Source organism: Eleginops maclovinus, chromosome 16, assembly GCF_036324505.1.
Source record: "Eleginops maclovinus isolate JMC-PN-2008 ecotype Puerto Natales chromosome 16, JC_Emac_rtc_rv5, whole genome shotgun sequence".
NCBI lineage: Eukaryota > Metazoa > Chordata > Actinopteri > Perciformes > Eleginopidae > Eleginops > Eleginops maclovinus.
The window spans coordinates 15,611,349-15,633,970 of record NC_086364.1 but is presented as its reverse complement, the minus strand read 5'-3'; the positions used below and the strand labels follow the sequence as shown (position 1 = coordinate 15,633,970).

The 22,622-nt window shown below is 41.1% G+C and overlaps 1 protein-coding gene and 1 long non-coding RNA gene across 2 annotated transcripts; one reads left to right on the top strand and one right to left on the bottom strand.

Annotated features, from left to right (window-relative positions):
• Positions 1-895: 895 nt before the first annotated feature.
• Positions 896-20,931, bottom strand: LOC134878361 (serine/threonine-protein kinase/endoribonuclease IRE1-like). The gene is made up of 22 exons (XM_063904357.1): positions 20,687-20,931; positions 15,342-15,462; positions 12,092-12,125; positions 11,855-11,927; positions 11,584-11,656; positions 10,323-10,445; positions 8,943-9,044; positions 8,598-8,859; positions 7,992-8,070; positions 7,275-7,434; positions 6,844-6,959; positions 6,534-6,728; positions 5,694-5,958; positions 5,513-5,603; positions 5,218-5,407; positions 4,807-4,906; positions 4,503-4,702; positions 3,734-3,881; positions 3,472-3,599; positions 2,998-3,121; positions 2,308-2,375; positions 896-2,226 (listed from the first exon to the last, which is right to left on the bottom strand). Exons 1-22 carry the CDS (start codon positions 20,762-20,764, stop codon positions 1,669-1,671), a joined length of 3,288 nt encoding a protein of 1,095 aa, XP_063760427.1. The 5' UTR covers positions 20,765-20,931; the 3' UTR covers positions 896-1,668.
• Positions 20,932-21,058: 127 nt separating this feature from the next.
• Positions 21,059-22,053, top strand: LOC134878382 (uncharacterized). Its single transcript, XR_010167666.1, has 4 exons — positions 21,059-21,294; positions 21,378-21,475; positions 21,658-21,700; positions 21,875-22,053. It is a non-coding gene; the product is annotated as an uncharacterized LOC134878382 (long non-coding RNA).
• The last annotated feature ends 569 nt before the right edge of the window (positions 22,054-22,622 follow it).

The window sequence follows — 22,622 nt, the reverse complement described above, 5'->3', positions numbered from 1 at the left end:
CTTCCCATTTTAGTTTGTAAACTTAGCAATACCCCCATAATGTTAATAGTATACAAAAAGTAGACCTAAAATGTCATTTTGCACTCCTTAAAGAGGGGGGAATCAAGGGGGAACTCATTTTAAAATGACTAAACTAGTTCTGTTCTTGTTAAAGCAGTATTTATTTTAATGATTCGTTCAAAATGTTAAATGTAGTTCTATGAAAGTGGTAAGAGATGTATTTTCCAAGGGCCCAGGTATGATGAGTCTTGCAATGGATATTGCCCATGATGTTGTACTTAAATCAGGGATTAAGTATTTAGGCTAGAAGACTATTAATGCATCAGATGAAAAAAAAGGAGGGATAACCTGTTAGAGACGTGAGCAGTGCCATGTATCACCTGTTACATAACTATGTTGAGCCACACCCCAGCATTAACCTTGGTGTATTGTGGGTTGGTAATTAGCCAACATTATAAAAAAGCAACTTTCCGATGTAAGCTATTCATTTTTATTGGGTTGCATTATATGGGAGCCTGGTTTTATAAAAACTGTATACTGTAAACATGTTTGTTGGTGAGTGACTTTAAAGGGAAGTGCTTCACAGACTGGCTCTGTACTTCCCTTTGTTCGATGCCACTCTTTTGTGCCAGTGACCTTCTTTATTTGTTTGGCAATTCCTGTCCTTGTTTGGCAATTCTATAAACGGAGAGAGAGAGAGAAAGCTTACACTGTAGGATTCTCCAACAATGTTAACAGAATCAACTCAAGACACAGCAGCTGCTCAGGGCACCTGTAAATAAAAATATTAGTTGAATGCAAGAAGTTGTTTTTAGGAACCAACTGTAGTTAATTATCCCACATTTCCCAAATCCCCATCTTGCCCTGCAGTAAAAATTAATCCACAACCAAAATCTTAGTATAAAAAAAAAACGTTTTAATGTGCAAGTTATTTACTTCACTTTAAAAACCTTGAAAAGTTATTTTAAGCGAGCTCTGCTGCCTGACAGCTTAACTCTTTTTTGACTAAATCTCATTACCTACTGTATTCAGGTGCCACCCTGAACACTATTTGGAGCAGGCCTCTCCTGGTGAGTTCGCAACATTATTCTTGATTGACAAAAGAGAAGCAGTCTAGCAGCATTAACTGGAATAAAGCACATGTAGCATAGTCATTTTTTTTAGATCTGTACACAGCACAGTGATATTTAAAAAAAGAAAAGAAAAGGCACATTGGCCACATCATCATCATCCAAATTCTGAACCGTCTATACAAAATTACACATACAGTATCTGTGCAGTGAAGAGGCTCACTCAGAAATACAACATTGCACTATAAAACTATCCAACAACATCCAGACATGTTCCCCACAATAGAGGCCAGATATTTTTGGGGGACAAACACAATATTTTGGACATGCTGATATAAAATAAAAAATATCTCTTTGCTCAGTCCAGCTACAATATAAGGTCCTGCATCACCCTGTTACTTATCGGACTTCCTCGAAGCAGGAACAACAAAGTGGACGGTTCTGTTGGGCGACATTTTTACACAGGTGAGCAGAAGGCACTTATTAAGGATACAGCTGCTGCACCCGGCGGTGGATCGCAGGCACTGCAGGCCTGGTCTTCACCAGCTCATACTGCAGCAGCTGAGCCCAACTTGGTGTCCACTGTTGAAGGCAATGCTCACACTGATTCATTACCCAGTATCAAAGGATCTGTCAGTTTGTGCACCTCAGGCTGAATGGATTGTTCTAGCATGAGAGGATCGGTAGGTGATTCTGAGACATGTGTGGGGTTCCCGGTTTGACTCTGCAGGTCAGTCTGTGTGGACGGTGCAGGCTCCACTGTCTCAACTGGCAAATGTGAAGCTACAGGCTCATCTGGAGAAGAAGAGGGGGCTGATTCAGCAGGTGTTGTGTGAGGGACCTGCGCTGGCTGTGACGAATGTGTATTTTCCTGTGGTTGTGAGGAGGGGAGAGATGTGTGTGTAGTCAAGGGTTGAGTACATGGCTCTTTTTGTCTTTGTGGCCCGAGATGTGTGTACTGGGTCTGTGTTTTGGCAAGCTGATCTGCAGTGGAGTAGTAAGGCAGGAATGGCCTCTCAGAAGCACAGGTCCGCATGGCCAGGTATGTGTGCATTAGCAGGTGGGGGAAGCGGGAGGTGAAGTAGGAGACAAAGTCATCAGGGATGGAGCCCAGCGTCTCCTGAACCTCAGCAGGCAACTCCCGGTAATGATGTTTCTGAAGAAGGAAGAAGGTCAAGTGTTAGGTCTTACAGTACAAATCTGTTTCTGAGTAGAGAACACAAGAACACTTTCCTACCTTGTTTCTCATTGCACGCATCAGGTCTCTGACTGACCCTCCCTTATAGGAGCGAAATTTCCGCAGATCTGCCAAAGGAAGAGTTAGACAAAATCATTCAACAAGGAATCAATAAACAGTGAGATGATACAACTTTATTCTGATAGTGAATTAGCCAGACTGATCGGGGCCCCTGGTGTCTGAATAACTTCAGGTGAAAGACTTTAAGGGTCGCATAACAGTCATAAAAAGTATGCCAAGTATAAAACAAATAGCTATTAAAGGTTGTTTATTGTAAATATGGAAACAGGAGTATAATTTGATGTTCTGTTGTAATAAGATGGAATGTAATCTATTAGGACCTCATATAACTCTACTCAATTCATGACTATCAGTGCCATTAGTCAAATAAACTGAGTGCAAAGTTCGAAGAGAATCAGTAGATGTTGTGGTATTCAGCAGGTGACTGATTCAGGCAGGAAGCAGCAGACTCACTTCAAACATTGTGTGGTGACAGGATATGGCAATCTGTGGAACTGTGATCGTATACCATGCATGTCCCTACAAAGCTAGCTCTAAACATAAATACTTCCGAGTCAATCTGTGCTAATCTCAAACCCTGAGTTGGAAGCAACATATAATGACTTTTTTTAGAATGGGGGTAACCAGGAGCTTGAATTTGACATGTTCACATCCCAGCCAGTTTCATACCTGTCTGCAGTGGCACTGTGATGTGCTCTCTCCAGTCACCCTTGACAACAGCCCTCCCTCCTCTCTCCAGCTGTCTCACGATTGGCCCGTCCAGCGGTTCCTTTTCTATTCTGTCGCTCACATCCTGCAAGCAACCGCAACAACAAAAAAAGAAATGTCAGTATGCCCGACAGCCTTATTCTCCACAAGACCTCAAATCTATTATGAAGCACATCAATTTAGTTCTACGGATTAAGCTGTGGCTTTAGATGAATTTCAACCACATGTGAAGTAATTATGTGAGGAATAGAGACAACCTAACATTACTGTCCAAATGATATTGAAACAGCCAGTATGTACATTGTATGAAGAAGTTTAATAATGATGAATCCAAGCACAACACACATGAGTGTTTACACAAATACAAAGTAACCTGGGTAGGATTGACGTGCAGATTAGTTTGTAGTAGCACAGTAGCCAAATCAAACAGCTGACCTGAAAAAACTGCAGCTCCTTCTCCAGGCTCCAGAAGAAAGGGTGTTTGAGAACGCTCTCAGCAGAAGGCCTCCTTTGGGGCTCCATGCTCATCATCTGCTCTACCAAAGCTCTGGCTACAATGTCCTCTGGAAAATAACACAAGCCACCCATCATTCACACCACCCTACCTGTTATTAATCAAAATGAAATACCAACTGCATGACTTTAGTAATGCATCTTTGGAAGTGATATGAGGAAGACAAGCACGTTTATTCCTCACCATGTTTGTCAGTTTGCAGATGGTCGAGGCTGTACGTGCCCAGCAGGATGTTGGCTTGCCTCTGCAGGGACTTGCCGAAGGGGTGGCTTCCTTGAGACACCACGTAGTAGAACACACAACCAGCAGAGAAGATGTCCACAGCGCAGGTCTGCAAGGGAGAAGATAAGGAGGGAGGAGGTCAGTGTGGCATGTAATCAAACACACATTTACCACCCAAATATAAGTTATGTATTCCAGTGTTGGTTTACCTGTTTATGTGAATTAATGCTCACATACATTCACCCTATAGACAGTTTTCAGTGTCTGTTCAAACTGACAACATTTGAGTCATAGCTTTCTTAAATGCTTGTTTTGTGTTTTCACCTACATTTATGTCCTTTAACCGAAGATTTTGTTAAGAACAAATGTTTTTTGTTAGATTACAAATACGACATCCTTTTTAGTGAAAAGCGGAAAATAAAACAATCATAAATCAAAAAGGTTGGCCTTCGTAAATAAAGTATACATAATTGAATGAATAAATAAATAATAATAATAAAACAATGGCAACATCATTTCTGTTCTTTTTTACATGATAATTATTTGATTTGATTTAAATCATTGTCTTTCCTACCATGAAAGCGAGCTAGACTGTTTTGTTTCTTTTTACCCGTGTTGCACTTTTCTTTCAGATATTCTGAATATGGAATATCGCTTGTCATTTCCCTCTGTGATAAAAGCCTATATCCCATCCCTACGTGAGAGTGCAGCTTCTCTACTTCCCACTCACCGGGTTGTCTTGGCAGTCCTCGCTGAGAATCTCAGGGGCGATCCAGCCCTCAGTGCCGGGAACCCCCGACCTTCTGCTGAAGCTGTGGCGGCCCACGGCCAGCTTCTTACACAACCCGAAGTCTGAGATCATGGCCCGGACCCGGCCGTGGGCATTGGGCATGGACACCAGGATGTTGTGGGGTTTCAGGTCTCTGTGGACTGAAGGAAAAGAATCAAGATGAGAGGAGAAAAACAAGCAGTTACTTTAGTGATGTAGATGTTGTTAGGTAATCCATAGCATCCAAAAATAATGACAACGATACCTATGTTCAGAGAGTGCAGGTGGGCCAGTCCTGACATGGTCTGCTGAAGAAGTATAACGGGCTCAAGTCCATGACGGTCAAAATCCTTCCTCTCCACATACTAGAGAGAAGAAACATCAGTTAAGAGTCCAGTAATTGAAACATGGCGTCTTAATTTCCCTTTGATTATGTGAAGGGAACCAACATATAATCTATACTTTCTGCAGTTTGTTAAATAATGAAACAAAGACAAATACAAATTGCAAATTAACACTAGCAGTACAAATGCATGGCCCTGACACATAAAGGTAAAGCAACATTTATTCCTATGTGCTGTTAATAGCAAATAATTCTTGTTTTCCCAAAAGAACAACCCAATTATCGCAAATTCTTCCCCGACTAAGAAAAGTTGATCCATCTCGCCCCTCATACCTCCTGAAGAGAGGCAGCACACAGCTCAATAGCGATGTACTGGAACTGACGGTCCCTCTCAGTGCAGAAGTAGCGGATGACATTCGGGTGCTCGTCTGACTCCCTCAGCAGCTGGACTTCCCGGTCTGCAAAGCTGAAGCATTCTGGGAGAATTCTCTTCACTGCCACTGCACGGTTGTCAAACTGACCCCTGATGGATAAACAATGGAAGTACAACAACATGATATCAGGTCATTTTTTTTTACAAATAAAACAAGAATAGGGAATAATTGTTGGCAGATTTTTTCAGTCTTACTTGTAAACAATGGTGCCCTCAGCCCCATGACCTAAGACCTCTTTGGGACGGAAAGTTATGTTGCCCACTCTGACTATATTGGAGTCCTCCTCTGATGAGACAAATAAAACATTTTGAATAATGAAAACTGAGTTACAATTCTTAAAACAAAGTGTGTGCATGTCATTTTTTATTTGCTCACCTCCATCTTCGTGCTCATTGGCGGAGCTTCCCAGTTCAGACACAGACAGGTTGGAGTGGTTGGAGGCACGGGGGGTCACATTAGGGCTGCTGTGGTCGGAGTATTCGGAGCGAGTGCGGGCCACCTCCAGATAGTCGCTGTCTGGGGCCAAGCCCAGGCCCCCGTCTGCAGGGGGGAACGGCTGCTGTCTCTGGAGCAGCTCCAACTTCTCCTCCATCTGTCTCTGGAACTCCTGGTGCTGCAGCTGCTGCTGCTTGTGGACACTCTGTAGAGAGAGAGAGGAGGTCTGAGTCTCTAAGAATAACAGGACTGTTTTCAGCAGAGGAACGCACGAAATAGATGTATATTGTAGACGAGGCTAATTCAGATTTATATACGTCTTATTTTCCATCTAATGGCAGAGAATATATCTTGTCTTCTTAAGTTGAATTAAATGTGATTATTTGATTTAAAAAAAAAATGTTTTAATTATTTGTACAAAGAGATGAATTGAACTCTGTATGACTTTTGATTAGCAATGTTGGCTAGAGAGGGTAGGACTAGAAAAGATGTTGTGCTTCTTCCTGTCCCTTTATTATTTATACTTTGTAAAAAAAATCTTTGTTAACATGTTCAATAAATTGACTTAAAAGGAGTAAATGCTTTACAGACAGTTGCTTGAACTCAATAATTATGTATTGCATTAATTCAGTCGATTCATAAACAAATTGGAGCCCATTATGAGGCTCTGAAATCGCTTAAATAAAACATTTAATAAACTAGGCTCAATCTGCGTTTGATTTTTTAAGCTGAACAGCTGCAGAGACTCCGCGGTCCACTAGGTGGTGCTGTGTGACTCACTTTGGGGTAGGTGATCACAAAGGCCACCCAGCCAGCCAGGAGGAAGGTGGAGAAGATGATAGTCGCCATGTCTTTGAGCATGGAGTCCACCGGGGCCTCCGGACGCACAGTGCGACCACTGGTGCCAGGTTGTTGGATGGATGTTTCAGGCGGGGAGGATGGGGGGCCATCATTCATCCCACTATCATTTACCTTCTGCAAGGGGAGGACAGGACAAAGAGAGTGAGAACAATCTGCACAGATGTTTTGCTATCTGAAAAACCTTTAAAACTAAACATCTCTTGGGTCACACACACTGACAGACACACACCTCCTCAACCTTCTTGTCAGTCGTGGGTGGGATGACGTTGCCTTGGCTGCGAGGAAAGCTGTCTGGGAACTTCTCCAGGAGCTTAGTGTGAGCTTCAGGGGGCGTCTCATGATGACCTGAAATGCCGGAATACATACGGTTTTAATGATCAGTCGGGATATTATTATTCAAAGTTAGTAAGGAAGTCAAATACAATATTGTTGGACAAACAGTACATCCATTTTTTTAATACATGAACTCATGCAGCAGAGGGCAGTTTCTTGGAAAGTAATCAAGATTTCAGAGAGGTCTTTCCTGGTATCAACTTCACACATGAACTATCACTGAAACTTTTTCTTTTTTGAGGTGGTGACCCTTAAAACCTTCTCCCTCACCATGACAGAATATGTCAAATTTATTCGAGAGGGTAGTTTAAAACCCATAAGTAGTACCTATGAGGAGCAGGTAGTTTCTCATGTAGTTTATACGGTTTCTCTCCCGCAGCGCAGCGTTGAACTTCACGCTGGTGCTGGGTGTGATGACGCACTCCTTGTCCTCGTCAGTCTCCCGGCTGTCGGGACCCTCCAGCATGGGGAAGGTGCTGCCACGAGGCTGCACACAGTCACAGAAAATAAACACACGCTTTCGACGAATTTAGATGAATTTCCCTTCAGAGGCCTCGCAGGATTACATAAGAAAAGTAGTATTTAAATGATATAGTATGAACAAATGAATAAAGGATCAAAGACATAAAGGAAAAAGACAAAACATTTAATAATTTAACTTTTTTAGAACTATTTTATAAGATCTTTACATTTTAAACGAATGAAGTTATCATCTGATTAAACATGTCATTTAACTTGTTTAATATTTGCCACCCTTTCTTTGAAGAACAAGAGCTTTATAGATTTAGGATAGTAAAGAGTAATTCTTGTAAGAGTGAAATATTCCTCCTTGGGGCAAAGCCAGCAACGAACTGAGTGACGCAAGTAAGAAGTACAAGTGAAGACACAACTGGAACAGGATGTTTTCATACAAACTCCCCGGCAAGCTTAGAAACCACTAACCAAAAAATGAAGACTGATTATGAGACAAAGTCAGTAGATAAACTTTGACCGAATATAAAACTTGCACAGTTTTGCCTAAATGAAGAGATAACAGCCACTCACCACCACAGTGACTCCATCGTGCACCAGGGAGGAAGAGGCATACAGACTGCTGGAGTATTTTCCCACGTACAAAGTGGCCCTAAAAAAGGAGAATGTTAAACAAATGCCTACTTACTTTAGATACAGTACATATTTCATGCTAAATTCAAGTGGGACGGAATAAGATCTTGGTAAACAAATTTTGACTGCATTACTTTCAGAGTTTGCCATCATCTCCCCCGAAACCATCACAGTGGCTCAACCACTGAAAGTCCTGTTTGTCCTTTTCCAGCAGAAGCAGGTGTGAACTTAATATATGAAAATAAAGCCGTACTGCAGTGTGAAACCTGAGCGAAAACCAGGCCTGCTAGCATCCACTTGTTAGGTATTACATGTCTAGACTCCATCCCAACATTAAGCAATCCCACATCTTACAGAAGCTCATCTTGATTAATGGGCAGAATGTTCTTACATGTTTAAAACTGTGATCAGACGATGTTTTGTCCCTGATTGCTATTTTCCAGAATAAGACATCCTTTCTTTTTAAAATGTTGACAAATTAGAAATAGAAGTTACAATCATAGAAACAACAGTAGGGATTGTTAACAATGTTAAAAGTCTGCTTACAGGAATTTGTTCTTGGGCTTATTCTCTTTGGGAAATGGGTATTTCCACTGTGTGATGCGGCCAACCTCTCCAGACATGAAAGTGAGGTACCGCAGGGTTTCCACAGCCACGTTCGTGTGGGGAACTTTGCGGAGGCCCTCGCGCTGCCAGATATACATGGCCACCACCGGGGAGTTATAGTTCTGAACCCACTGAACGTCTCCTGAGTCGCTGTCCACCGTCACCACCAGGCCGTCACCGTTGGACACAAAATGAGCCACCTCTGTGGGGAACCAAAAAGTGGCTATTAGTGTCTGTCAGAAAAGGGAACTGAACAGAAAGATCTGGCGTGATGAATAGTCTTACTGTATTTGGTGTCATCATCAGGAAGGGTCGAGGCGTAGTCGGAATAGGTGGCATTCCAGCGCAGCTCTCTGCTCTTGGTGTCGTACATGGTGATGGTGTACTCTGCCGGGGAAATTAACAAGAGGGAATTTTTGTTGTTATTGCTTCGCTTGCCTTAAGAACTTCCACACAAATGGAGCTTTGAGTTTTCATTTGAGTAAATACAATGCATCCATAAAGTGTATTTTTATAGCCCAATATCACACATTTTTACATTTGTGCCAGGGGGCTTAACAGTTTATAGAATATAAATACAAACACGACGCCCTTTATACTTAGAACAGGTGTGGTCATACTACAGCTTGGGGGCCAACTGTAGTCCACTTCTGATTGTCCCTCAGCTAATTCTAAAAGTATTATTGAATATGACCAAAAACTAAAACCTCCGTTTGACTTATATTGTACTACTTAAATATATGCTAAAATAAAAAGGTAAATAACAAGCCTAATTTTTTAATACGTTCTGTCAATTAAAGTTAATATTTACTAAAAAAATCTTAGTTGATAAAAAAAAAAAGCCCAATAACTTATTTTCATAAGAAGCTTGAAATACACCCTTCATATTTCCCCTTAAGAAATCGGAGGCTAAGCTTTGAAGGGATGAGCTTCTAACACTTTTTTTAACAAAATGAAAATAATTTAATCCTATTGATGGAAAGCAGTTTTTTTTCTTAAACATATTCAAGTATCAAGCATAATTTATCTATATTAGATTGATTTTGATAGCTTATAACTTAACTTATATATATGAGGCAATATACCTCGCCTCTATTGAGTGGCCCAGCCCTGCCTACGTTTTTCTTTATGTAGCCCTTAAAGTTTTAACACCCCTGCCTTAGAACCACACATCGGACAAGAAAAAAATCCCAAAGCATCCCCACAGTTATTGGGGATGAATGGAAGTTCCAAATGTTATTGAGTTTGTTTTGCTTCCAAACTAAAAATATTGAAGAAGAAAAATGTGAAGACATGGTGAAACAAAATTGAGCATAAGTGCCGTTTGGTTAAAAAGTGAATAACGAATGGAAACCATGTTAAGGAAGTATTCAATTTACAGGGCTCTCATGCTCTAGGTCAGTGTCTACACTTACCATCCCAGGGATATAATGGGGGTTGGTGTGGATTAGGGAAGGGCGGGGATAGAAGCATAGATAAGAGAGGTAAATAAGGCTTTCCCAACAGTTTGGGGTAGGAGTATGCAAGACAAACAACCAGTTAATTAGTCGGATTACGAAGTGAATGGAATTGGCTGCCATTTTAATCTGACGAAAATTAGTTTTGCAAGGTTTAACTAAAAAATAAATAAAAAAAAGATCTTGTGTTGCTGGATTGTTTTGTTACCTGTGCGTCCCAGATAGAGAAGAGACGAAGAGGGACACAGCATCTCAGCGAAGGAGGAAGTCAAGGTCTGCTGCTTCTCTCCAGTCAACAGGTCCACCACGTACCACAGGTCCTGCTTCTTACCTGTACAACACACACACACACACACACACACAATGAATAACCTCTGCCATGATGATAGCATTCTATTGTTCTTGACAAAATCGAAAAAATACAGCTCTAAACAAGATCAAGAGCCAGTTGCAGCATTATCGGTCTCTCTGGTCTTATCTTTATAGGTATGTGAAGGTATTATTTTATTCTATAAAGTACTGACAGAACTGTAGCCAATTGGAGTGGTGTCTTAATTTTTGTGGAGAGGATTACTGTTCTTGAAATTTCTCCCTATTTCGCTGTTAAATTATGTTTTGTGTTTTTTTTTGCCAACGATAGTGTGTAAACATCCAAGACACGTTTTTTTGGCGTACCTGAAGAAAGACCTGTTTAGGAATCATCAAATAGATGGATACTTTATTAATCCCAAGGTGGGAAATTGTTTTGTTACAGCAGCGTTTGGACAGTCAATCGACAAGAATTACAACATCTCTTAAAAATAGAATAAAAAAAAAACCAATATATAAATATTCTCAGTAAAAAAGACATTCAGCACTAAACACTATCAAATCTACAGGTTCAATTAGAATACTCTCTAGTTTACAGAACGGTATATAAGAAATTGTCCAAAAAAAACCACGCAGCTCTGCAAGCATCACAGAGACGGGTGTTTCCATTCTATCATACAATGACAAACCCGTATTTGTACTGGCATCTTGCTTATTCTGTCGATGCAGGGAGTGGCAAATGTACTAATCATAGAGTAGAAGAATGCATAAACAATACATCTGGTAACGGCCACTTGAGAGGATCCAGGAGCACGGTTTGGCCTGATAACTCTCAAACACTCTACTAGAATTGGAGATCTTAACCCTTTGGGATCTTTGCATTTGAAATCTGCTTTGTTCCTGTAGCAGCTTCAGTCGAATGAAAACAAAAGCCTCGCTGATAATATCTGTGTGGAGGCAAATGTCACCCGCTTCCCTTTAGACAATGACACAGTCACCCTGGTAGATTACCTTTCCCCTGTTAACCGTTTCAAATTCAAAAGAGCACAGACCGCATGGCGTTGAACCAAAAAGTACTAGAACATATCCCGATAACACCTGCTCCTTTAGGCGAGGAGACCGGGCTTGTTATTATTCCTTTTTTTGAGCATTAGCCTTACCCATGTAAAGTACACCATCAGAGCTGCGACAGGGAGAAGCTTGGACCAACTCAGGGATGGTGAAGGGTAATTTCTGTTGAGGGAAAATGAATGAAGCAACATTAGCAAACCACATACCGTATGTCCTCTGTGCGTGCATTACATTCAGCATGACTGAATGAAAAGGTGTTATGGGAGAGAATGTGTTTTTATACAGAATAGGGAAATGAACAGTGTAATCTCACTTAAGAGGGGAGATTATGGTTTGTGATAAAGAATGATTTCCTCTTACTGTGAGGCCTTCGTTGTTCTTCCCTCCCAGAGAGTACAGGCTGCCATCGTTGGGGTCAGGCAGAAAGGCTGGTCTACAGGAGAAACGGAAGAAGATATATCAATTCCACTACAGGGATCGACACAAATGGAAAGTTACCACAACTATTATCGTTCACAACCCTTTTGTTACAGATATGTAGTACACAAACACATCGAAACATACACCCATGGATTAAGTAACTGAAAAAGGACCTACTCTGCCACATGTGTGGGGACCTGAAGAACTGGATCTGTGAGGAGAGAAAAGGAGACAAGACACAAGTCAGGACTAACAAGAATATCAACCAACAATGCAAACTATGGCCAGGAGCTATTGAGCGAGAGAGTGACAGGAATATCAAGGACGTTCAGCGGCACGGAATGCAAAGTCCAAATTAAAACAAATTCCCTCGGAGCAAACAAGAAAGGCAAACAGTCATGTCCGCACACAGCGCCATGTGCAAGGCAAGCAATTCAATATTTATAGCTATACGGACAATGCAGCTTACTTTAATACTTCCCTCTTTTGTCTATTTCACTATACTTGCGACACAAGAGTATTATAGAATGCTGCTCTTTCCTCGTGTATGATTCTTCACCTGTAAAACATTGCTATATCTATCTGCTTTACACTTCATTTGGCATTTTTCAACTTTGTGCATCACTATGGAAACCCGAAATAAAAGAGTTACAAAAAAACACAATAGCTCTTTAACCAAGAGACAACGGGTAAGGCCCTATCATCTATTACAACTAGACAAACACACACACACCTCCCTACTGTGTGAACACACGGGGAGTGGACCAGATGGTGCTGATCTCTGTGGAGGTGCCTAAAGAGGTCAACAGGAGCAGGGGGGGGGGGGGGGGAGAGAGGCGTAGGATTACCTGAAGGGGGCCATTGGGCCTGTTAAGACCTGGCGTTAACAACCAATCACAAGTGGACAGCTTTAACTACAGGTGTGAACGCTCCCAAGACAAATTGAGGAAGCATTGAGATCCTTTTTCTCAGACTCCCTCCGGAGGTGACTGTCACAAAACTAACACCCCCTGCTAAGCGCTCAGTCTCTGGCTTTGTCCATGACGGTAGCTCTGTGTGTTTGAACGGTGTCTGGGTTTTTAAAACATTATTTAGAAAGTATTTCTCATGTCAAAAGGAACCACATGAGTGGATCTCATTATCATATTGTTGACGGTTGATGTGAGAGAAGGCACTTAAATGGAAGTGAGTAGGAAAGGGAGATCTGATAAGAAATAGGGACAATTTGTGGATACACTTTAATGGCAGGTGTGAAATGACGTGCTGTCTACTTTTGAAAGAATTAACAAAAAAAGACTCAGAGATGTTATCAATATTGCGATATGGACTACCTCAATATTCGGAAGGAAAGACACAGATTTGAAATTAACATTCCGAATAAGGTAGTCTGGTTCTACAAATGGTATTCCTCTCACTTCATAAAAAAATGCTCGTTTAAAACTGATCCTCTTGATCCAAACTTGATCACTTTTATACATTTCAATGTCAGTGGGAAGAATTTCATGCTTATACCCTCCAATATCGCAATTAGCAGTCAAATTAATCTCTATTTGCAATTTTTTCCAAATCGTGCAGCCCTACCAAGGACACATGTTGACACCAGGTCCGAACACGGCCATTGTCTCTTTGGTTAAAGCAGCATATGCAATTGTTACGAGTATTAACAGACGGTTGTTAGAAAATAAATAATAATAAAATCCCATCTAGAGGAGCCTTTCAATTCATGAAATATTCTAAAGAAAGGTTTAAAACAGTACAAAAGGACAGTAACAGGGGACATGTAGCAGTACGGTTAGTAGGCTGATCTGAACAGGGGGGGGTTTAGAGGAGGGTCTTGAATGTGTCAGACTGGAAAACAATGGTTTCTCAGAAATACACCCGTTAGCTGATATACAAACTGTTGCAGGGTGCACCGATACTAGAAACGTATCGCGATACCCTGCCGTTAAAAACGCAACGATTCCCCCATTTCATTAGTATCGGTACTTTAAGAATTTAAGAGCCGTATTTCCTGTGTGTGTTAAACGCTCTAGCTGTCGTATCATGTGAGAAAACGAGAGCATCGCTGCGAGTGCTATTGCCGATGCGCCTCGGCTTGTTGACAAAAAAGATGCAAAAAACGAAATTTGAAAATATTTAGCTTACATCTCTGCTGACGGAGAAACGCAGCTCTACATGATCACCGCCGCAGCTCCGCCTGTTGTGACGGGGCCGGTGAGCGGAGTAAAACACTTAGTTCAAGTTAAAGACCTAACACACTTAACTATCTTATCTACATCTGGAACTAGCTAAACTAGTTATACATATGTTTATTCTTCACTGTCGGGTCACTCATTACTGGTTCATTGAGCTGCATGAGACAGATACGACTGGCTGTCAGGAGAGGGAGAGAGGGAGAGGGAAAGAGAGCTAATGTATTTCTCCTGTGTTATTATCCAAAGTTAATGTAAACTTTTGAATAATGTAGTTCATCTACTATAAGAAGTTTGTTTGACTGATTATTTTTGGTATTGAAACAAAAATGTTGGTATTGTGACAACACTAATACAAACACAGGTTTGCAAAGTCGTCAGGATATAACTAGCAAACAGCGAGAGGACACGCACGTGGGCTGAGTTGCACTGTTTTGGTGTAGACAAAATATTTTTTAATTCCCCCTCACTCTGTAGGTGTATGGTTGCCTGACAAGAGCACAACAACAGGTGTGTGGGGCGCCGGGTGCAGAGCTGGTCAAATTTATGTTCAATAGTCATTCCAGTAAAACAGATGATGCGGAGGAGGCTGCCTTTGAATATTAATGACTTGGGTATTAGGTGGACCTAACCAGGACATGTGGGTTGAAACTAGAGTAGTTTTAAATCTTTGCAATCCCTAAAAAAATGAGAAAAATATATGTTCAGAACAGGAAAAGTGTTCAATCATCATGCTAAGTCTCTTACTCTTAAGAACACTGAAAGAATAGTAAAGGTCTAGGACACTTTTTCAAGTGACCTTATCTAATGTAATCACCCAGCGTATAGTTCCTACATTAACAAGGTACCCATAGTACATGCTGTGTGTGTGTAAGTGACACTACAGCAAAGTGGCTCACCCTTGCCCACTCTGACCTTGATTACAGGCTATTTCTGCCCCTCTTTCAGTTAATAATTACCTAGTTTCCATGCCTAGCCAACAGAACAGCTCCCAGTAGTTTCTCCTGCTTAATCCCACCTAAGGTTTTCCCAGGTGTTATACTATATCCTAACCCTAAATCTGACAAAAGACACAATATTGTCATTGTGGTTCGAAAACAGCAGTGGGATCTCATTGTTTTCCCTGTGGCAACACAACAAAAGCACTTTGGATGTGCAACTGTAACCTGAATAAGGAACTGTGACATGAGAAAAACACAAACGGGTTACAGTTGACTCTTGTCCTCTCCTCTTACCTTCTTTCAGAGTCCATTTGATAGAGCCTGACTTCTTGCTAACGGCGTGCAGGTTTCCATCCAGCGTGGACACAAAGAGCAGGCTTTCAGGGAGGGAAACGGTGCTGGCGCTGCAAAATCCCTACAGAAAAATGCAAAAATCAAGGTGAACAATCTCTTCTCTACACATATTACAATGCACATGAATCAAAGCGACAACATATTAAATTCAGTCACCAGTCAGCAGGCGTGTTTGAGCATGCATGCTTCCACTTAAGCTATAACCTGTGCTCCCGGCTGCATTAAGGTGTTGAATAATAAACCATTAATTACTTTACTGATCCTCACACACCTGGATCAAACATTAATGTGTATATTATCATATCAAAACGACAGCTTGAAATTATATAGTCACACACAGATGGTCCACTCTCTGAGAAACAGTGCCTGTTTAAGCAGCATGTTGGTGAAAAGGGGTGGGGTGGACGGTTGCCCAAGGGAGTGTGCCACCTTAGTGCGCTTTACAAATCATTGAATTTCAAATCAATACTCCGCAATGACAACTGAAGAGCAAACAAGGAGTGGGCTAAGTAACATAGGGCATGCTGCCTGACGGGTTCAGAAGGTTCAAAGTAACAGCCGGAGTCGAGGGTTGCAACGTGGAGGAAGGAAAACAAGCTGGGCATGAACCTGGTGCACCGTGTAAACCACCGCCTAGCATAGCTCACATGGCTTTTTTTTTGAGAGAGATTGTACAGTGAACTGAAGGAAGAGAGTGCTTTAACTTCTCTTTGCATGGATGATTAATGGGCTGACGGGACATGTGGGATCCTTTATCTCCAGAACTTTTCCCTCCCACTCAGACATCAGAACACTTTGATTCATTTCATGACAGCTGACAAAAGCACGACACAAACAAAAGATGCAGCAAATCCAGGGAAATCAGTACAAGCCATAACCACAACGACAGCTGAACCACCCGGCCCCATGACTTGGCTTACGCCTGAATGAACAGCTCTGTGGGCGATGTGTGCTCCGCTCGCCCCACCATGGAATTCTAAAAACGCCACTCTTGAGAACCAAGCCGTGGGCTTCTTATGCTTTTTGGCCCCAATGTGCTGCAAGATGTCCAGTGGGTGTGTTGGAGAGCTCTGACTGCCAGACAAACCAGAAAGGACAGTACCAACTGAGCATGACCACTCCTGTCTACTTTCATTTAAGATGTTTTTTCAAGATGATATGCAAAAAGAGCTTTCTCTACAAAATCAAGTGTTTAACCATGTTGTGGACTTGATTACTGACAACAGTTTCACGTATCATGCAATCACTGACCTTCTAAATGTGTTTGACTGATTACTGCCTCATAGTCAGGCTATTAGCACTTTTCAGTGGCCTACTCTCAGGGTCAGACTGGGAATAAAAGAAATCTGGGAATCAGCCATCTTCACCACAGAAGTGTTGGAAAGCCGAGCAGACAGACCTCAGTTTCCTGCTGAGCCACAGCGGTATTGATCAACTTCTCCCATTTACAGTTCCCTGGGGGCGGTGCAAATAGCCCCTACATGCATACATTATAACGGCAGATTATCAACCTACAGTTACTATCATGCTCTTCTGTGCATTTTCCCACTTTTGTAAGAGATAAGGACAGTGGGGGTTAAAGTGCTCCCAAGTCAGACACAAACAAACCACCAGAGCTAGTCATTCCGGCCTGCGCATGTGGTAAGGAGAGCAAAAACAACCGCTACCCTCACCGAGTCACTCAGGGTGTTCCCCTTTGTCACTGAGCTTTCTTTCTTTCCGAAACCAATATCATAAAAAATATATTTTTGTCCAGGTTCAAATGGGGAAATGACTCCGGTTCTAACAGAGAACGAGGCAACAACCATGAAAGTTTCACACTCTTCAGAAGGAAACTGGGTCCTTCCACATTTGCCTACCAGTCCCCTTCTTTAGTCTCACATCCTATAATACATTTTGTGTCAATATTGTGCACCTGTGACTGTTCCCACAGGGTTGCAAACTCACAAGCTTTACACACATGTACTGGAAGAATCATAACTAACTTGTTTTTGTCCCCCCCGTTACCTCTGTCAGGGTTTTTGGTTTCGCAAGCAAGTAACTCTGCTAACATCTGTGAGGATCCTAGTTTGGGACGGACTTTTGAATATTCTGCAGTGTTGCCTCAGTCTAGCAGCTCACAGTGACTGTGGTGGTGGCACATCCCTTCAACATCATGGTTCTCCCTGTCGTTTCCTCATTCTGGGTAAACAGAAATGTTGAAATTCTTGCGTAAGCGAGTAACATAATACTACAGAACGGGGCGAAACCAAAGTCTTGGCAGGTTCTGAGGTCTTCACTTTCTCCTCTACACTGCAGCACCAGGCATACCTCAAATGAGTACAATGCTCATAAAGTCACTGGTAGCCCGGCTAGAGTGTCACTGTGCTTCACATCCACTTGTACGGCAGACCAACCAGAACACAGGACAGGATGGAACTGGCCGCTTTCCCAGTGAGTGTAAACAAGCACCCTTTAAGTACCGGTAGTACACCTGCCTTATCACCCTTTTGTCAGATACTCTCACGTCTTCAAGATAGTTAATTATCATTACATCACAAACTGATAGTAAGAGCTGGGTAGAGACTGAAAAATAAATTCCTAGTCTTGGATAATAATTGTTTGGGTACAAACTAAGAGAAAGACAGACAGACACAATGCCTCTTTATAGGTCAGAAAAATGGACACGTGTAAGAGACACAGCGGAGGGGGATGATGACTCACGGAGAAGAGGAAGGTTAAAGGCCAGTCATGGACCAATCTGTTTCTTGTATGTACAAGTGGCTGTACAATCCTCTGAAAAAATGGTCAGATAATCTGAAGGCAAACAAAAGCCCAGCATCCAGTGTCACTGTGACATGGCCGCCATGCACGGTGCATCAACATGTCATGATGGTTTATTAGCACCTCGGAAACTGACTTTAGGCAGGTGCTTTCTATTGCAAAGCCTCTTATAAGGAGGGCCAAAAACAACAGAAAAATATCATTATTAATGGGGCGACAAAAGACACAAGTGTGTAGCCTAAATGTTTACTGATAGATTAATTGGTGGTGTCATCTAAAACACTGATGCAGTGTGTAACTGGGTGTGGGAAACAGATTTTCCAGGCTTTTAGGCACTTATTTAGAAGAGAAGGAAATTCTTAAGTACGCAAAATGGAATGAATCAGCTTTAAAGGAAGTGATAAAACGTAAAAACAGTATTAGCAAGAAATTATAGGGGGAGTCGGACAACAATGTGTTAATTTGGCTGGCACAGTCACAGTTTTGTTGAAAAGTGGAACACTTAACACTGACATGTCAGCAGTAATAAGCAGTAAGTTTGCAGCTTGTTTCGCCGCGAGCAAAAACCAACACAGGAACCAAGAAGTACTTATCTCACACCTAGAAACTTCTCAGGGTAGCTGTAGTCAAGTGACACCTTAACGTCGTAAAAAAATTACTTTTGAAAGTCAGTTAAGTCCAACATAGTCAAGTAGTCATTAGAGCTTTCCCTTTAAGGCTGTATAAAGATGGGAAAGTCTTGGGGATGTTTGATCTACTTCAGTGTCAGGCTTGTGAGAGTTTATTAGTTTATTATTATATTATACCAGAGTAGGAAAGGTGAGCTCAAATGCCATGAAAGGAAGACTGTATAACAAGAAATGTGTTGCACATATCATAATTCTAAGAAGAACATTATTTTCTAGCAACATTTCTTGTCAACAGTGTTTGGGTTGCTCTCTGTGTGGTGTTGCTTTAGTGGAGAGGATGTCACGTGGTGGCCCTCACTCAGGCACACTCATACGGAGCGTAGCCAATCTACTGTTCTGATAAGATAGTGTAGGATCACAACTTTTACTCGCATACACACCATGAACTAAGGTTGCTGGTCTAAAGTCGTAAAAAATATTAGAGCTGTAAAATATTAGACCTGTTGTGGGCTGGCGGATGTGTGGAGTGAGGCGTGGGGCTGATGTGAGAATAAGTATCTTAAAACAAACACCTGAGACGGCAAGCTAGATTTTAGTCACTATGGTATCCTCCCTGCAAAAGAGAATATGCCGACCTTAAAATACCTCAATAGTGAGGAAGATGCAGTAAGATGAGTTTTTTCCCCAGTGCATCTCCAGTTTTCTCTCCAACACAAACTCACAAATGGCACCATGTATAGATAGCTTTTGTCATTTGTCAGCATAACTTCGGAAGCAGACTGTCAACAAGGCTAAGACGAAGCCGAGACATGATAGGGGATTATAAGGCTTCTTAAATCTTCTTCTTAGCAGAATTGGTTTACTGGCATTTTAGATAATGTCCCTGCATGGAGACCTAGGAATCTGGCTCAGTTTCAGCCAGTTAGTTTGCACCAGGCAAAGATGCTAAGGATCCTATTATCAGTTTGCAAATGTATTTAGTAAAAGATATATTGCAGCCTTTCTTTATTCTAAAAGTTGATGTTACTTTACAAACATTGCATTTTAAAAATCATGTATTATATTGCATTGAACAAAGGCGTTTGTGTGTTGTTGTTTTTTTTACATGTTCTGCTTTCACAACAATGCCATGCTTTGGGTCGCACTACCTGGTTTTCCACCTTTTCACAATTACTTTGCAGGACTCAAACACTGACCGACACGTTTTGAGGTAGCTACTCTATGTGCAAACAAAGCACTAGTTCAGCCTTGTGACAAAGATAAGGAGGTGTTTTGTTATCATGCAAGCTGTTGGAATATTAACATATCATCAAGACTTAACAACATCAACAGACACACTGAAGTATAAGCCCTATGTTTCAGCAGTGATAGAAATGAAAGGGTATTTCTTAAATTCACTAGCTTGCCAATACGACCCTGAGATACTCTGAGGAACAAAGGAAGTAGTTTGAACACATTTTATCACACCATTAAACCTACAACATATAGACAGCAAATTGTCATATTTCCTAACAGAGATCTTTTTTAAGAGGATGGAGATGCTATTTTCATGCTCCTAAAGTTTGCTTTATCTGTGACCCTGGAATAATGAATTGGAAATGTTATAATGATATGTTAGCAATGTTAATTACAGGGTTTCCAAAGCTGGTATTACTTTAAAAGTTGTGCTTTTAGCCATAAAGCTAACGTTAGCTTAATTCTATCATGTGAACACAACATGCACCCCACAGACAGTTAAAAGGTGACTGACACTTATTTAAGTTTGGACTTTAATATTAGTTGCATTAAAAGCAGAAAAACAAGCCTAAAGTTGGGTGAAACGATTAGTTATGTGGGTAACTCCGGGATAATGTCACTTAACTTAAGCTAGCTTATCCAGTTAGCCCCTCTTACCTTTTGTGGGATCCCAGCGCAGCAAAGCAACGACAAAAAGCACCACAACAGGGCCCGACTGCTCACTGTCCAGTCCATGTTTTCTGGTCTCAAACCGGGATAGACAGCTGGTCCGGAGGGCCGACGACTACATAGAAAATGCGTTTTTCCTTACATCCAGATGCTATTATTTTAAATCAACGTCAAAGGCACTGAGCCAGCAGCAGCGGCGAATACAACGTTGGTTCCGCTTCTTCCTGAAATGAAAAGCGTGGGGGTTGGACTTTGGGATAGATATCCACACGAGTGGAGGAGGGGAAACATTAGAGTCAGTGTAAGCCAATGAGAAGGGAGCAACATGATCCGGATATTCTATAAAATAGATCCGGAGGACATTTGCTGCAGAAGTCCACCCCTTGAGAGCATGCTTTCTGCAGTGAGACCAGCTAGTCGTGAAAGATTTGCATTTAACATGGCTAGGAAACTCTTATTTGCGTGCATATTTTCGATACAGTATTACGATACTTGACGTAAATTTGCATACAAATAAGTTAAATAATTTATTTATGCATCATGGTGCATGTAGGAACTGCGGCGTGACTAGGCCGCGTCTGCTTGGAAATGTCGAAGTAAGTTTTAATTTTGTATAACATGTGAATGCAAATGCTAATAGTAGATTTTTTTCTTACACAGTTTGTTCTACTGTCCACAGGTCCGATCTTAAGGGTTCATAGCAGGTTTTCGAAGTGCTAGCATATCCCCACGTGGATCGAGTGGAGACCGGCTAAGGCCTAACAAGACTTTATGACTGTGAGTTTTTCTTTTAAACTATTGAAATATCTTGTTTTGGATCGTGAATGATGATTTAAGTGCGTTAGACTTCTGATATGAAAATGAAGTTAACATATACGTTCTGACTTGACACACAAATTAAAAAAAATCCTGTGTTGTGTCTCAATAATCAGGATAACTCGGACATTTTATATTTACAGGAAATGGATTTTGGTGTGGCTGGATCCCTGCATGAGTAACATGGTGAGTATCTTGAGTGAGCACAATGTGGCATTTGATGGTTATGTATGATGATCATGATGCGTTAGACTTCTGATTTAATATGAAGACAATCTACATCTGACATGACCCATTGAATTTTAAAATAGATGGTGTTCAAATAACCCAAGGTTACTCAAAGTTGTTTTTCTTTTGCAGCAATACGACTGATCGACAAATGGACAACTTGCTGTCAATTACAAAGGGACACCAGGACCACATGTTTGTGGGTTTCTAATGTGTTGGTCCTGAGCCATTACAAAATGCATATTGCTGAACTGTAATACGTCTTGTGAATAAAGCATTTGTTTAAAACAAAAAAAACACAGTATTGTTTGCTTTTTCTGTATATTCACCTTACGCACTTTCCTTAACACCTGAATGGCTTTTTCCTTGGCCATTCACAAAGGATAGGAGTAGTGCAAGAGTAAATCATGTCTTGTTATAACTGGGGTTACTTGGCAATTTTCCCAAGTCTCTCTTTTTAAGCAGGACACAGACTCTAAATGATAAACGCTATATTGTTTATGCCTAAAATAATAAAAACTCACACAGTAACTCAGACATTTTGGAGTTTACATTTTACAAAAGAATGTGGTGCTGTTGAGAGAAAGTCATTGTAGTCTTGCATTGTAAAGTAACTTTATAACAAGGTTAAATAAAAATGTGAGTGGAAAGTCTTGTCCATTTTAAAAACATGTACCCAGATGGAAAGATCAGTAAATTCATGGAATTAATGTTACTATCTTGATGAATTATTTGGCATTCATTCAAAAATCTCAAACAGTCTCTGGTAACAACTTATCTTAATGGGAGAAGTAGCTGTTTCTGTTTATTTACTGTAAATTAATATAAATATTAATATTGTTTACCTTTTTTTTAGATTAAATAATTAAGTTGAAATGCA

Excerpts from the sequence above, each read along its gene's own strand:
- LOC134878361 (XM_063904357.1), bottom strand. The coding sequence starts at position 20,764 with ATGGACTGGACAGTGAGCAGTCGGGCCCTGTTGTGGTGCTTTTTGTCG. Across the intron at positions 11,657-11,854 it reads AGAACAACGAAGGCCTCACA|AAATTACCCTTCACCATCCC; the intron begins GTAAGAGGAAAT and ends TTCCCTCAACAG. Across the intron at positions 3,600-3,733 it reads TCTGCAAACTGACAAACATG|AGGACATTGTAGCCAGAGCT; the intron begins GTGAGGAATAAA and ends GTTATTTTCCAG.